A 12,473-nucleotide genomic window follows, 5' to 3' on the forward strand; every position below is an offset into this window, starting at 1 on the left:
CTCGCCTCTTCCCCTCTCCGTGTACCGTCTGCCTCTCTCCCGGTCTGCTCTGCTACTTTGGAGTTCCTTTCTCCGCTCTACTCGCCGCCCTCTCTGTCCTCTCTCCGCTTCACTGCCTCCTCCGCTCTGCCTCCACTCACTCCTCCGCTGCCTGCTCCTTCCTCTCTCGCCCTGCTAGCCCTCTCACCGGTTCGTTCTCCTCCCTGCACCGGCCTCTCTGTCTCCTCCGCTCTGCCCTCTGCTAGCGCTCTCCTCTAGCCGCACGTAGCCACGTGCTTGCCAGGCTCAGCTCACCCTGCAACTCCTTGGCTGGCCCAGCGCTGTGGATTCCTTCGTTGGCTCCTCCCCTTTTATGGGTGGAGTTAGTCTGGTGACGTCGGGGGGTAGGCGGAGCTAACTCTCGCCTCTTCCCCTCTCCGTGTACCGTCTGCCTCTCTCCCGGTCTGCTCTGCTACTTTGGAGTTCCTTTCTCCGCTCTACTCGCCGCCCTCTCTGTCCTCTCTCCGCTTCACTGCCTCCTCCGCTCTGCCTCCACTCACTCCTCCGCTGCCTGCTCCTTCCTCTCTCGCCCTGCTAGCCCTCTCACCGGTTCGTTCTCCTCCCTGCACCGGCCTCTCTGTCTCCTCCGCTCTGCCCTCTCACTGTTTGAGGGTAATGGAGCAGGACAGCTGTTAGAGAATTTCTAAATACCTACACAGAAACCCTTTACGGTACTAGAGAGACTGTGGCCCAGGCAATGCTAATTAATTGGAAAAGAGGTTCCCTGGAGTTCTGCAAACCCTTACGGCCTGTTCAGCGACTGAGAGACCTTCCCAGGCCCCGATCCTCCTCTCAATTACTCTTTGTTAGCTAGATATAAAACTTCCCTCCTCCTCGTACCCTAAACGTACATCAGCTGACAAAGAGTCACCCGGCATTGAATTGCTCAGACTTTTATACTGTGTGCCCATCATCGGTGTTCAAAGAAATCACATTAACATCCCTTAGCCCTGCAATGCAACTCATGAAAATAAGGGTATGAGTCAAGGGACTGGGACTTGATAAACCGTTTTTTCTGTGTGATTTACATAATCAAAACAGTTTATATACGAGGTGTGATAAAAAAAATACGGTGAATGCTGCTGCCAAGCGCCATCCAACGGAAAGGCGGGGATCTTCAATGCGGGAAGTGAGTGTGATAAGTTTCAGCTTGTTCGGTGCAGTCAGTCAGTTGCGAGCTACAGTTCAGAGAAGGTGTGTTTTAAAGTGTTAACAAATTATACTAGGACACACAACATATAATATGTTCATATAATGATTCAAAATGTTGTGTGGTTGTGGCACCGAGATACTCCCCTCTTCAAACCCAGCATGTACCCAAAAAGAGGGAGAAAAAGCCTCAAACTAATGTAGCAGTAAAGAACCAAAAGGTACAAATCAAAACTGCTTTTGATACTTTCACTGGCAAAAAAAACTCCCTCACAGAACGGCTTAGGTTTAGAAAAGGGCAAAGTCACCCGGAGGCAAAAGACGAATTGAGCTCCAACGCTGTCACGTCTTCTCCAATCTTCCCTGTTTCACCAATGTTTGGCTCATCAGGGGAACAAACAATGCAGCCAAGCTGAGACCAGTGCCAGAACCAAGGAAACAAACAAGAGCACTTAAAGCCCTCCCTCCAACACAGACCTCACGTCTAGTCTGAATCAACCAATCAGCACTCAGCTCAGCTGTTTTGAAACACAGCTGTTCTCAAACCTGAGCTGTTCTGTTCCCCTGATGAGCCAGGTCGCTTGTTGGGAAGAGTGGAGAAGATGTGACAGCGTTGGAGCTCAAGTTGTCTTTCGCCTCCAGGTGACTTTGCCCTTTTCTAACCCTGAGCTGTTCTGTGAGGGAGTTTTTTTGCCAGTGAAAGTGTCAAAAGCAGTTTTGATTTGTACATTTTGGTTCTCTACTGCTACATTAGTCTGAGGCTTTTTCTCCCTCTTTTTGGGTACATGCTGGGTTTGAAGAGGGGAGTACCTCGGTGCCACAACCACACAATATTTTGAGTGTTTTAAAGTGTGCTATAAATCATGGATCACAAATATGAAATTTTGTTTCAAACTGCAAAAAAAGTGCTAAAGAAACACACAAAACGTTAAAATTAGTTTATGGTGACCATGAAGATAGTTTACATGTGGTTTGAGTGATTTCTTAATGGTTGTGAATCGGCTGAAGACGAGGAAATATCGTGATGTCTTTCAACATCAGAAACCCAAAGAGAATGCTAAAAGAGTAAGCGAAATGATTTGATCAAACAGGCGACTGATTATTAGGGAAATGTCGGAGGATCTGAACATCTCTTATGGTTCAAAACATTTTATCAACAGATTTTAACATGAGGCGACCGGAGAAATGGGCAAATGGTTTCATCCTCCATCAATACAACACTTCATGTCACACATTGCATCTGGTATGGCAATTTCTGTCAAATAAAAACATTACGGTGTGTCCTCATCCACCTTATTCATCAGTGAAAGGAGGAAGATAAAAAATGGAATTGCTAGGCTAAAAGATGCTGGGAACCAATATGTGGAGAGTGATGAGGAGAAAGCAAATGTGCTAAACAAATACTTCTGTTCTGTGTTCACAGAAGAAAATCCTGGAGAAGGACCGAGATTGTCTGGCAAAGTTACACGAGAAAATGGAGTAGATTCTGCGCCGTTCACGGAGGAGGGTGTTTATGAGCAACTTGAAAAACTGAAGGTGGACAAAGCGATGGGACCAGACGGGATCCATCCCAGGATTCTAAGGGAGCTCAGAGAGGTTCTGGCGAGTCCTATTAAAGACTTGTTCAACAAATCTCTGGAGACGGGAGTGATTCCTGGGGATTGGAGGAGAGCGGATGTGGTCCCTATTCATAAAAGTGGTCACAGGGATGAAGCAGGAAACTACAGGCCGGTGAGCCTCACTTCAGTTGTTGGAAAAATAATGGAAGTGTTGCTGAAAGAAAGGATAGTGTATTTCCTTGAATCTAATGGGTTACAGGATCCGAGGCAACATGGCTTTACAAAAGGTAAATTGTGCCAAATGAACCTGATTGAATTTTTTGATTGGGTGACCAGAGAGCTGGATCGAGGACATATGCTAGATGTAATTTACTTGGATTTCAGCAAAGCCTTTGATACAGTTTCTCATAGGAGGCTGTTGAACAAACTTGAAGGGCTGAAGTTAGGACCCAAAGTGGTGAACTGGGTCAGAAACTGGCTGTCGGACAGACGCCAGAGGGTGGTGGTTAATGGAAGTCACTCGAAGGAAGGAAAGGTGACTAATGGAGTCCCTCAGGGTTCGGTGCTGGGGCCAATCCTGTTCAATATGTATGTGAGTGACATTGCTGAAGGGTTAGAAGGAAAAGTGTGCCTTTTTGCAGATGATACCAAGATTTGTAACAGAGTAGACACCGAAGAGGGAGTGGAAAATATGAAAAAGGATCTGCAAAAGTTAGAGGAATGGTCTAATGCCTGGCAACTAAAATTCAATGCAAAGAAATGCAGAGTAATGCATTTGGGGATTAATAATAGGAAGGAACCGTATATGCTGGGAGGAGAGAAGCTGATATGTACGGATGGGGAGAGGAACCTTGGGGTTATAGTGTCTGAAGATCTAAAGGCGAAAAAACTGTGACAAGGCAGTGGCTGCTGCCAGAAGGATGCTGGGCTGTTTAAAGAGAGGCGTGGTCAGTAGAAGGAAGAAGGTGTTGATGCCCCTGTACAGGTCATTGGTGAGGCCCCACTTGGAATATTGTGTTCAGTTTTGGAGACCATATCTGGCGAAAGATGTAAGAAGACTTCAGGCGATCCAGAGGAGGGCGACGAAAATGATAGGAGGCTTGTGCCAGAAGACGTATGAGGAGAGACTGGAAGCCCTGAATATGTATACCCTAGAGGAAAGGAGAGACAGGGGAGATATGATTCAGACGTTCAAATACTTGAAGGGTATTAATGTAGAACAAAATTTTTTCCAGAGAAAGAAAAATGGTAAAACCAGAGGACATAATTTGAGGTTGAGGGGTGATATATTTAGGGGCAATGTTAGGAAATTCTACTTTACGGAGAGGGTAGTGGATGCCTGGAATGCGCTCCCGAGAGAGGTGGTGGAGAGTAAAACTGTGACTGAGTTCAAAGAAGCGGGGGATGAACACAGAGGATCTAGATAATATTAAATATTGAACTAAGGCCAGTATTGGGCAGACTTGCACGGTCTGTGTCAGTGTATGGCCGTTTGGTGGGGGATGGGCTGGGGAGGGCTTCAGTGGCTGGGAGGGTGTAGATGGGCTGGAGTAGATTTTAATGGAGATTTCAGCAGTTGGAAGCCAAGCACTGTACCGGGTAGAGCTTTGGATTCTTGCCCAGAAATAGCTAAGAAAAAAAATTAAAAAATGTAAATTGAATCAGGTTGGGCAGACTGGATGGACCATTCGGGTCTTTATCTGCCGTCATCTACTATGTTACTATGCTATGTTCTGTTTTGATGTGTTTAGACTTGTGTCCATACCGAGGGACCAATTTGCAGATCAGACCTACAATCAAGAGAGGTCTGCTGTTTGCCAGGGGCCAGGATCCGGGATGTCACCGCTTGCCTTGACAGACTCATCAAGCCCCGGGATCACTTCCCCATGATTCTAATCCACGTCGGAACCAACAACACCGCCAGGAGCACCACGAACAGCATACCTGAGGACTTCAGAGCCCTGGGGGAGAAGCTGAGGGGGATGAATGCGCAGGTGGTCTTCTCCTCGATTCTCCCTGTGAGGGGCAAGGGCAGAGCCAGAGATGATCGAATACAGAGGGCAAACGACTGGCTGCGAGGATGGTGCAAGGAGATGAACTTCGGGTTCCTGCACCATGGAGAAGCTTTGCAAGGATTGCAGGGACACGACGGCTTACACCTGACCAGAAGAGGGAAGAATGTCCTTGGACACCGTCTAGCCCGCCTACTTCACAGGACTTTAAACTAGGTAAGTCGGGGGAGGGTACAGACACAAACAACATACCTGGCGAACTAAACTGCAAATACTGTTTTGAGGATGTGGTAAGCAGTCACTGAAAGTCTGGGTCAGGGGCGAGTACACACACCTTCGAGTCGGTGGTAGGTTCACATCATAAGTATGGGCCACATTGTAATTCCAGGTCTAAGGGGAGTACACATTGTAATTCTGGGTCTTTGGGGAGTACACATTGTAGTTCTGGGTCCAGGGGGAACATATACAACGCAAATATTGTTAGGTCTAGGGGGAACATATATAACGCAGATTATGCTGAAGGTGTTCAAGTAGCTCAAGCAGGTATATCCCCACTGATACATAACAAAAATACAACATGGAAGGCTATGTACGTCAACGCACACAGTTTGGGAAACAAGATCCTGGAGTTGGAAACAGAAATAAGGAATGCCGACCTGGATGTGGTGGCAATATCTGAGACCTGGCTCACAGACTCCCACGGGTGGGACATGGTCATACCGGGTTACAACTTGCTTCGCCGGGACAGAGAAGGCAGATTGGGAGGAGGTGTAGCATTATATACTAAAGATGACATTAAGGTCACAAGAATCTCAGATGTCCAATACACTGGGGAATCCCTTTGGGTTAATTTGGCCAGAGGGAAGGACAAATGCTTGTATCTTGGTGTAATTTACAGACCCCCAAGACAACAGGATGACCTGGATATGGAAATAATCGGGGATATAGAAAATATCACCTTACGTGGGGACACAGTATTGTTAGGTGACTTCAACATGCCTGATGTGGATTGGGATACACTAACCTCTGAATCCGGCAGAAACAGGAGGCTATTAAACTCTATGAAGGGAGCTGGTCTGAAGCAACTGGTGTTGGACCCAACAAGGGATCAGGCAATACTGGACCTATTACTTACCAATGGAGAAAGTGTCACAGAGGTCTCGGTGGGCAACACATTGGCCTCCAGTGACCACAACATGGTATGGTTCAATCTTAGGAAAGGTTTCACTAAATCTACCACGCTGACCAAGGTCCTCAAATTCAAGGACACAAACTTCCAAGACATGGGTTCCTTTGTTCACCAGACGGTACAAAGCCAAGCAAAAACTGATAGCGTGGAAGAAATGTGGTCGACTTTGAAAGCCACAATACAAGAAGCGACAAACCGCTATGTTAAATTAGTAAGTAAACGGCAAAGAAACAACAAGCCGCAATGGTTCACTGCAGAGATCTCAGACCTCGTCAAGGAGAAGAAAAAAGCATTCATCTCTTACAAACAATCAGGGAAACAGGACTCTAGAGCAGACTACCTGACCAAGTCAAAAGCAGTCAAAACAGCAGTCAGGGAGGCTAAATTCCACATGGAGGAGTCTCTGGCAAAGAACATCCAGAAGAGAGATAAATCCTTCTTCAGGTATATCATTGACAGAAGTAAAAACTCAGGAGGGATTGTACGTCTTAAGAAACCAGACGGAGACTATGTGGAAAAAGATTCCGAAAAAGCCCAACTATTAAATGAATACTTCAGCTCAGTCTTCACCCGTGAAGCACCGGGGCTTGGCCCTCAGCTACAGACAAGGGCTGACTCAGTTGACCCGTTTAGTAACTTTGAGTTTACGCCCAGCAGTGTCTACGATGAGCTGTCGAAACTCAAGATTAACAAAGCAATGGGGCCTGACAACTTACACCCCAGGGTGCTTAGGGAGTTGAGTGATGTTTTGGCGGAGCCACTGTCAGCGCTCTTCAACCTCTCCCTTAGTACAGGCTGCGTCCCGCTGGACTGGAGGATGGCTAACGTCATTCCACTCCACAAGAAGGGCTCAAAGATGGAGACAGCAAACTACAGACCAGTGAGTCTAACATCAATAGTGAGCAAACTAATGGAAACTCTAATCAAACACCAATTGGATAAGATCCTGGATGAGGAAAATCTACGGGACCCCCGTCAACATGGATTTACTAAGGGGAGATCATGCCAATCCAACCTGATCAACTTCTTTGACTGGGTGACGGAGAAGCTGGATGTTGGGGAGTCCCTGGACATCGTGTACCTGGACTTTAGCAAAGCATTCGATAGCGTACCACACCGCAGGTTGCTGAGCAAGATGGATTCTATAGGATTAGGTGACACTTTGACGAAATGGGTTAGGAACTGGCTTAGTGGTAGGCTTCAAAGGGTAGTGGTGAACGGCACCCCCTCAGAAATGACGGAGGTGATCAGTGGAGTGCCACAGGGCTCGGTCTTGGGCCCGACCCTATTCAACATCTTTATAAGAGACTTGGCAGAAGGGCTTCGAGGTAAAATAGCATTATTCGCTGATGACGCCAAACTAAGTAATGTAGTGCACAAATGCACAACGGACGAAGATTCAATACCCGACAACATGATGCACGACCTACTCCTACTGGAGCGCTGGTCTAGGACCTGGCAACTTAGCTTCAATGCCAAAAAATGCAAAGTCATGCACCTAGGCAACCATAATCCATACAAGACTTATACCCTTAATGGTGAGATCCTAACAAGAACGGTAGCAGAACGAGACTTGGGGGTGATAGGACATGAAGGCTGCCAGTCAGGTGGAGCAGGCCTCATCCAAGGCAAGACAGATCCTAGGTTGCATACGCAGGGGATTCGTCAGCCGTAAGCCGGAAGTCATTATGCCATTGTATAGATCCATGGTGAGGCCCCACCTGGAATACTGTGTGCAATTCTGGAGGCCACATTAACGCAAAGATGTGCTGAGATTGGAGTCGGTTCAGAGAATGGCCACCCGGATGGTCTCGGGACTCAAAGATCTCCCGTACGAAGAACGGTTAGACAAACTGCAGCTATACTCGCTCGAGGAGCGCAGAGAGGGGGGGGATATGATCGAGACGTTCAAGTATCTCACGGGCCGCATCGAAGCGGAAGAAGATATCTTCTTTTTCAAGGGACCCACGGCAACAAGAGGGCATCCGTGGAAAATCAGAGGCGGGAAACTACGAGGTGACACCAGGAAATTCTTTTTCACTGAAAGGGTGGTTGATCGTTGGAATAGTCTTCCACTGCAGGTGATTGAGGCCAGCAGCGTGCCTGATTTTAAGGCCAAATGGGATCGACACGTGGGTTCTATTCGCTAAGTAAAGGTAGGGGAGGGTCATTAGGGTGGGCAGACTAGATGGGCCGTGGCCCTTATCTGCCGTCTATTTCTATGTTTCTATGTTACCTGGTTTAGAAACATAGAAACATAGAAACATAGAAATTGACGGCAGAAAAGGGCCATAGCCCATCGAGTCTGCCCATACCAGTGACCCACTCCCTGATTCTTACTCTCCTATAGATCCCACATGAATATCCCATTTCCTCTTGAAATCTAACACGCTGCTGGCCTCAATCACCCGCTGAGGCAGCTCGTTCCAATGATCGACCACCCTTTCGGTGAAGAAGTACTTCCTAGCATCACCCTGAAATTTCCCTCCCCTGATTTTCAGCGAGTGTCCTCTGGTTACCGAGGGCCCCGTGAGACTGAAGATATCATCTTTCACCACTATACGCCCAGTAATATACTTAAAGGTTTCAATCATGTCTCCTCTCTGTCTTCGCTCCTCCAATGAGTACATCCGCAGTTTTTTTAACCTTTCTTCATACGTGAGATCCCTGAGCCCCAAAACCATCCTGGTAGCCATTCGCTGAACCGACTCAATTCTCAACACATCTTTTCGGTAGTGTGGTCTCCAGAATTGAACACAATACTCGAGATGAGGTCTCACCATGGATCTGTACAGTGGCATTATTACTTCAGGTTTTCTGCTGACAAAACCCCTACGGATACAGCCCATCATTTGTCTTGCCTTGGATGAAGCCTTCTCTACTTGATTGGCAGCCTTCATATCGTCGCTAATGATCACTCCTAAATCACGTTCCATCGTGGTCCTGGACAAGGTTTCACCATTTAGTGTGTAAGTTCTGTGTGGATTTTTTTTTCCTAGGTGCATTACTTTACATTTTTTAGCATTGAAGCCTAGCTGCCAAGTTGATGACCACTGCTCGAGCTGTCTTAGGTCCTGCGTCATAAAGTCAGGCACACTGCTTTTGCCAACTATGTTGCATAGTTTGGCATCGTCGGCAAACAGTGATACTTTTCCTCTAAGTCCTTGGGTCAAATCTCCTATGAATAAATTGAATAGAATCGGCCCTAAGACGGAGCCCTGAGGTACTCCACTCATCACTGCTGACGTTTTGGAGGGGATACCGTTTACCATCACCCTTTGAAGCCTACCATCTAGCCAATCCTTTACCCATGTAGTGAATGTATCCCCTAATCCCATTGATTTTAGTTTGTTCAACAGCCTGCGGTGTGGGACGCTATCAAAAGCTTTGCTGAAGTCCAAATATATCACGTCAAGGGACTCACCGGCATCCAGATGACTGGTCACCCAATCAAAGAAGTCAATCAGATTAGATTGGCAGGACCTTCCCCTGGTAAATCCGTGTTGATGTGGATCACGTAAACTTTCTTCGTCTAGAATTTTGTCAAGTTCCTGTTTGATCAGTGTTTCCATGAGTTTGCACACTATGGATGTAAGACTCACCGGTCTGTAATTTCCTGTCTCTGTTCTGCATCCCTTTTTGTGGAGTGGAATTACGTTAGCTGTTTTCCAGTCTAGGGGTACTTTTCCCGTGCGCATGGAAAGATTGAAGAGTACGGATAGTGGTTCAGCCAGAACTTCACTCAGCTCTCTGAGTACCCTGGGGTGTAGATTGTCTGGCCCCATGGCTTTGTCCACTTTGAGTCTTGAAAGTTCGTGGTAGACGCTACTAGGTGTAAACTCGTAATCGCGAAGCAGGTCATTTTGGCTGTCTCTTATTTGTAGTTGTGGACCATCTCCCGGTGCTTCACAGGTGAATACTGAGCAGAAGTATTCGTTTAGCAGTTCTGCCTTGGTAGTATCAGATTCTGCGTAGTTTCCATCTGATTGCCTAAGGCGTTCTATTCCATTTTTGTTTCTCTTCCTGTCGCTAATGTACCTAAAGAAGGATTTGTCCCCTTTTTTAATGTTCCGTGCTAGATCTTCCTCTGTTCAAAGTTTGGCTTCCCTGACTGCCTTTTTGACAGCCTTAGATCTGGCCAGATAGTCTTCTTTTGCCTCCCTTTTCCCAAGATGTTTGTAGTTGATAAATGTTTCTTTTTTCATTTTAATGAGGTCCGAAATTTCCTTGTTGAACCATTGAGGTTTTTTTGTTTCTCCGGCGTTTGCTTACTGTTTTTACGTAGCGGCTAGATGCTTCGTTCAGGATGGATTTTAGATTTGACCACATAGTTTCTGGATTGTCAGTTTCTGCATGGTTTTGCAGCTCTTGATGGACAAAGTCTCTCATGTGGTCGAAATCTGCCTCCCTAAAGTTGAGGACCCTCGTTGCTGTGTTTGATTTAGAGAAGCCTTTTCTGAGGTTGAGCCATACCATGTTGTGGTCACTGGAGGCCAGCGTGTCTCCCACTGATACTTCCGAGACACTGTCTCCATTTGTGAGTACCAGGTCAAGTATTGCTTTTTCTCTGGTGGGCTCTAATACCATTTGTTTTAGTTGTGCACCCTTAATGGAGGTTACTATTCTTTTGCTACCGCTCGTAGTTGCTGAGAGGGTGTTCCAGTCAGCATCTGGCATGTTGAAGTCGCCTAACAGTACTGTGTCACCACGCAAAGTGATGTTCTCTATGTCCTCAATCAATTCTTTGTCTTTGTCTTCCTTTTGTCTCGGAGGCCTGTACACCACACCGAGGTAAAGGCATTTTTCGTTCCCTCTGGCAAGGTTTACCCAAAGTGATTCCCCTGTGTATCTAACCTCTGTGATCCTGGTAGTTTTGATATTATCCTTAGTGTATAGTGCTACCCCCCCTCCTAATTTGCCCTCTCTGTCCCGACGAAGTAGATTGTAGCCTGGTATAACCATATCCCACCCATGTGAGTCTGTGAACCAGGTCTCGGATATCGCTACTATGTCAAGGTCAGCATCCCTTATTTCTGTTTCTAGTTCCAGGATTTTGTTGCCCAAGCTGTGTGCATTAATATACATTGCTCTCCAAATTTGTGATGATATGCCTATCCCCGTTAGTGTGGCTCTTGTTTTTTTGTGTATGCTATGGGTACTTACCTTAGGCTCAGAAGTGTGGGTTTTATTTGTTTCTCCAGGATGGATCCTTACTTCTCTGGTATGTATGTGTGAACCCTCCCCCAACTTACCTAGTTTAAAGCCTTCCGAAGTAGATGTGCTAGTCGATGTCCAAAAACTTTCTTGCCTCTCTTTGTTAGGTGAAGTCCGTCAGGTCCCTGTAGTCCTTGTAGCGCCGCTCCGTGGTCTAGGAATCCAAAGTTCGTCTCTAAACACCATTCTCGAAGCCACTCGTTGGTCCTATGGATGCGCTCTTCCCTGTCTCTGCCTTTGTCTCTTACCGGGAGAATTGATGAGAAGACCACCTGTGCTCCTGTCTGCTTTAGTTTCCTTCCCAGGGCCTCGAAGTCTTTAGGGATGCTGTCTGATGTGCTTCTGGCAGTATCGTTGGTACCTACATGAATGAGAAACATAGGGAAATGGTCAGTAGGTTTCAGAAGTTTGTCTATACTGGTGGTGATGTCGCGGATCCTGGCTCCAGGGAGACAGCAGACCTCCCTCGACTGCAAATCTGGTCTGCAAATTGGTCCTTCGGTTTGTGCTAGTAACACTGGCCCTGGGGTGGGGGAGAGGAGGGAGGGAGGGAGGCTTTAATTTATTGTGTTCTTGAGCATTGTACTGAAGAGTTACTGTACAACATATTGCAGAGTTGGGAGGGTGAGGGATGGGTTTGAGTGTTAATGTTGATGTGAATATCTTGCTGTTTATAAGTGACATAATTTTTCAATAAAACTTATTTGAAACCTAAAAAAAACCTGATACAGTGATATTCAGCTGCATATGTTACTATTGTCTTTGCCACTCAGTGGCTTGGACTGTTTCTCCATTTCTTGTGTATGTTGCACTTGTCTGTACAATGAGCCATCAGAAATTACCAGGAGAGTAGTAGGACCTGTCCTATGAGGTCCAGCTTACAAAACCTGCCATTCTTCCTCTTTCTCCATGTCTTAAAACTTCTTCCCTTTTAGAATTAAAATAGTCTGAGCCTCAAAATGGCCTCCAGGAAGAACTGACTGTACTTTCCCACTCCTGTTTCTTGCAAGGTCAGCATCTTCATGACCCATTTATCTAACTACGGGAATGACCGCCTGGGCTTGTACACTTTCCTTCATCTGGCCAACTTTGTCCAGCGCTGGACTCATCTTAAGCTGCAGACGCTGCCCCCAGCTCTACTGGCACAAAAGTACTTTGAGATCTTCCCAGAGCAGAAGGACCCTCTCTGGCAGGTAAGTGAAGGAATCGACAGGTGATTTTTCTCCATAGCAAGGGATTAATTAGCATGCAGAGTGTTCTGATAATTTGTGAAACCACTTAGAAATAACCTAGCCTTCCATTATGACACAC

At 46.5% G+C, this 12,473-nt stretch overlaps 1 protein-coding gene across 4 annotated transcripts in view; it reads left to right on the forward strand.

Annotated features, from left to right (window-relative positions):
• The window catches only part of LOC117357382 (bifunctional heparan sulfate N-deacetylase/N-sulfotransferase 3-like), a 278,317-nt gene that overhangs the window by 169,865 nt on the left and 95,979 nt on the right, over positions 1-12,473 (forward strand). For all 4 annotated transcript variants that reach the window (XM_033937877.1, XM_033937894.1, XM_033937867.1 and 1 more), the window contains one exon: positions 12,173-12,355. In XM_033937877.1, the coding sequence (XP_033793768.1) occupies positions 12,173-12,355 (183 nt within the window). The remainder of the gene's footprint in view (positions 1-12,172; positions 12,356-12,473) is intronic.

Source organism: Geotrypetes seraphini, chromosome 1 (assembly GCF_902459505.1).
Source record: "Geotrypetes seraphini chromosome 1, aGeoSer1.1, whole genome shotgun sequence".
NCBI classification, from domain to species: Eukaryota; Metazoa; Chordata; class Amphibia; order Gymnophiona; family Dermophiidae; genus Geotrypetes; species Geotrypetes seraphini.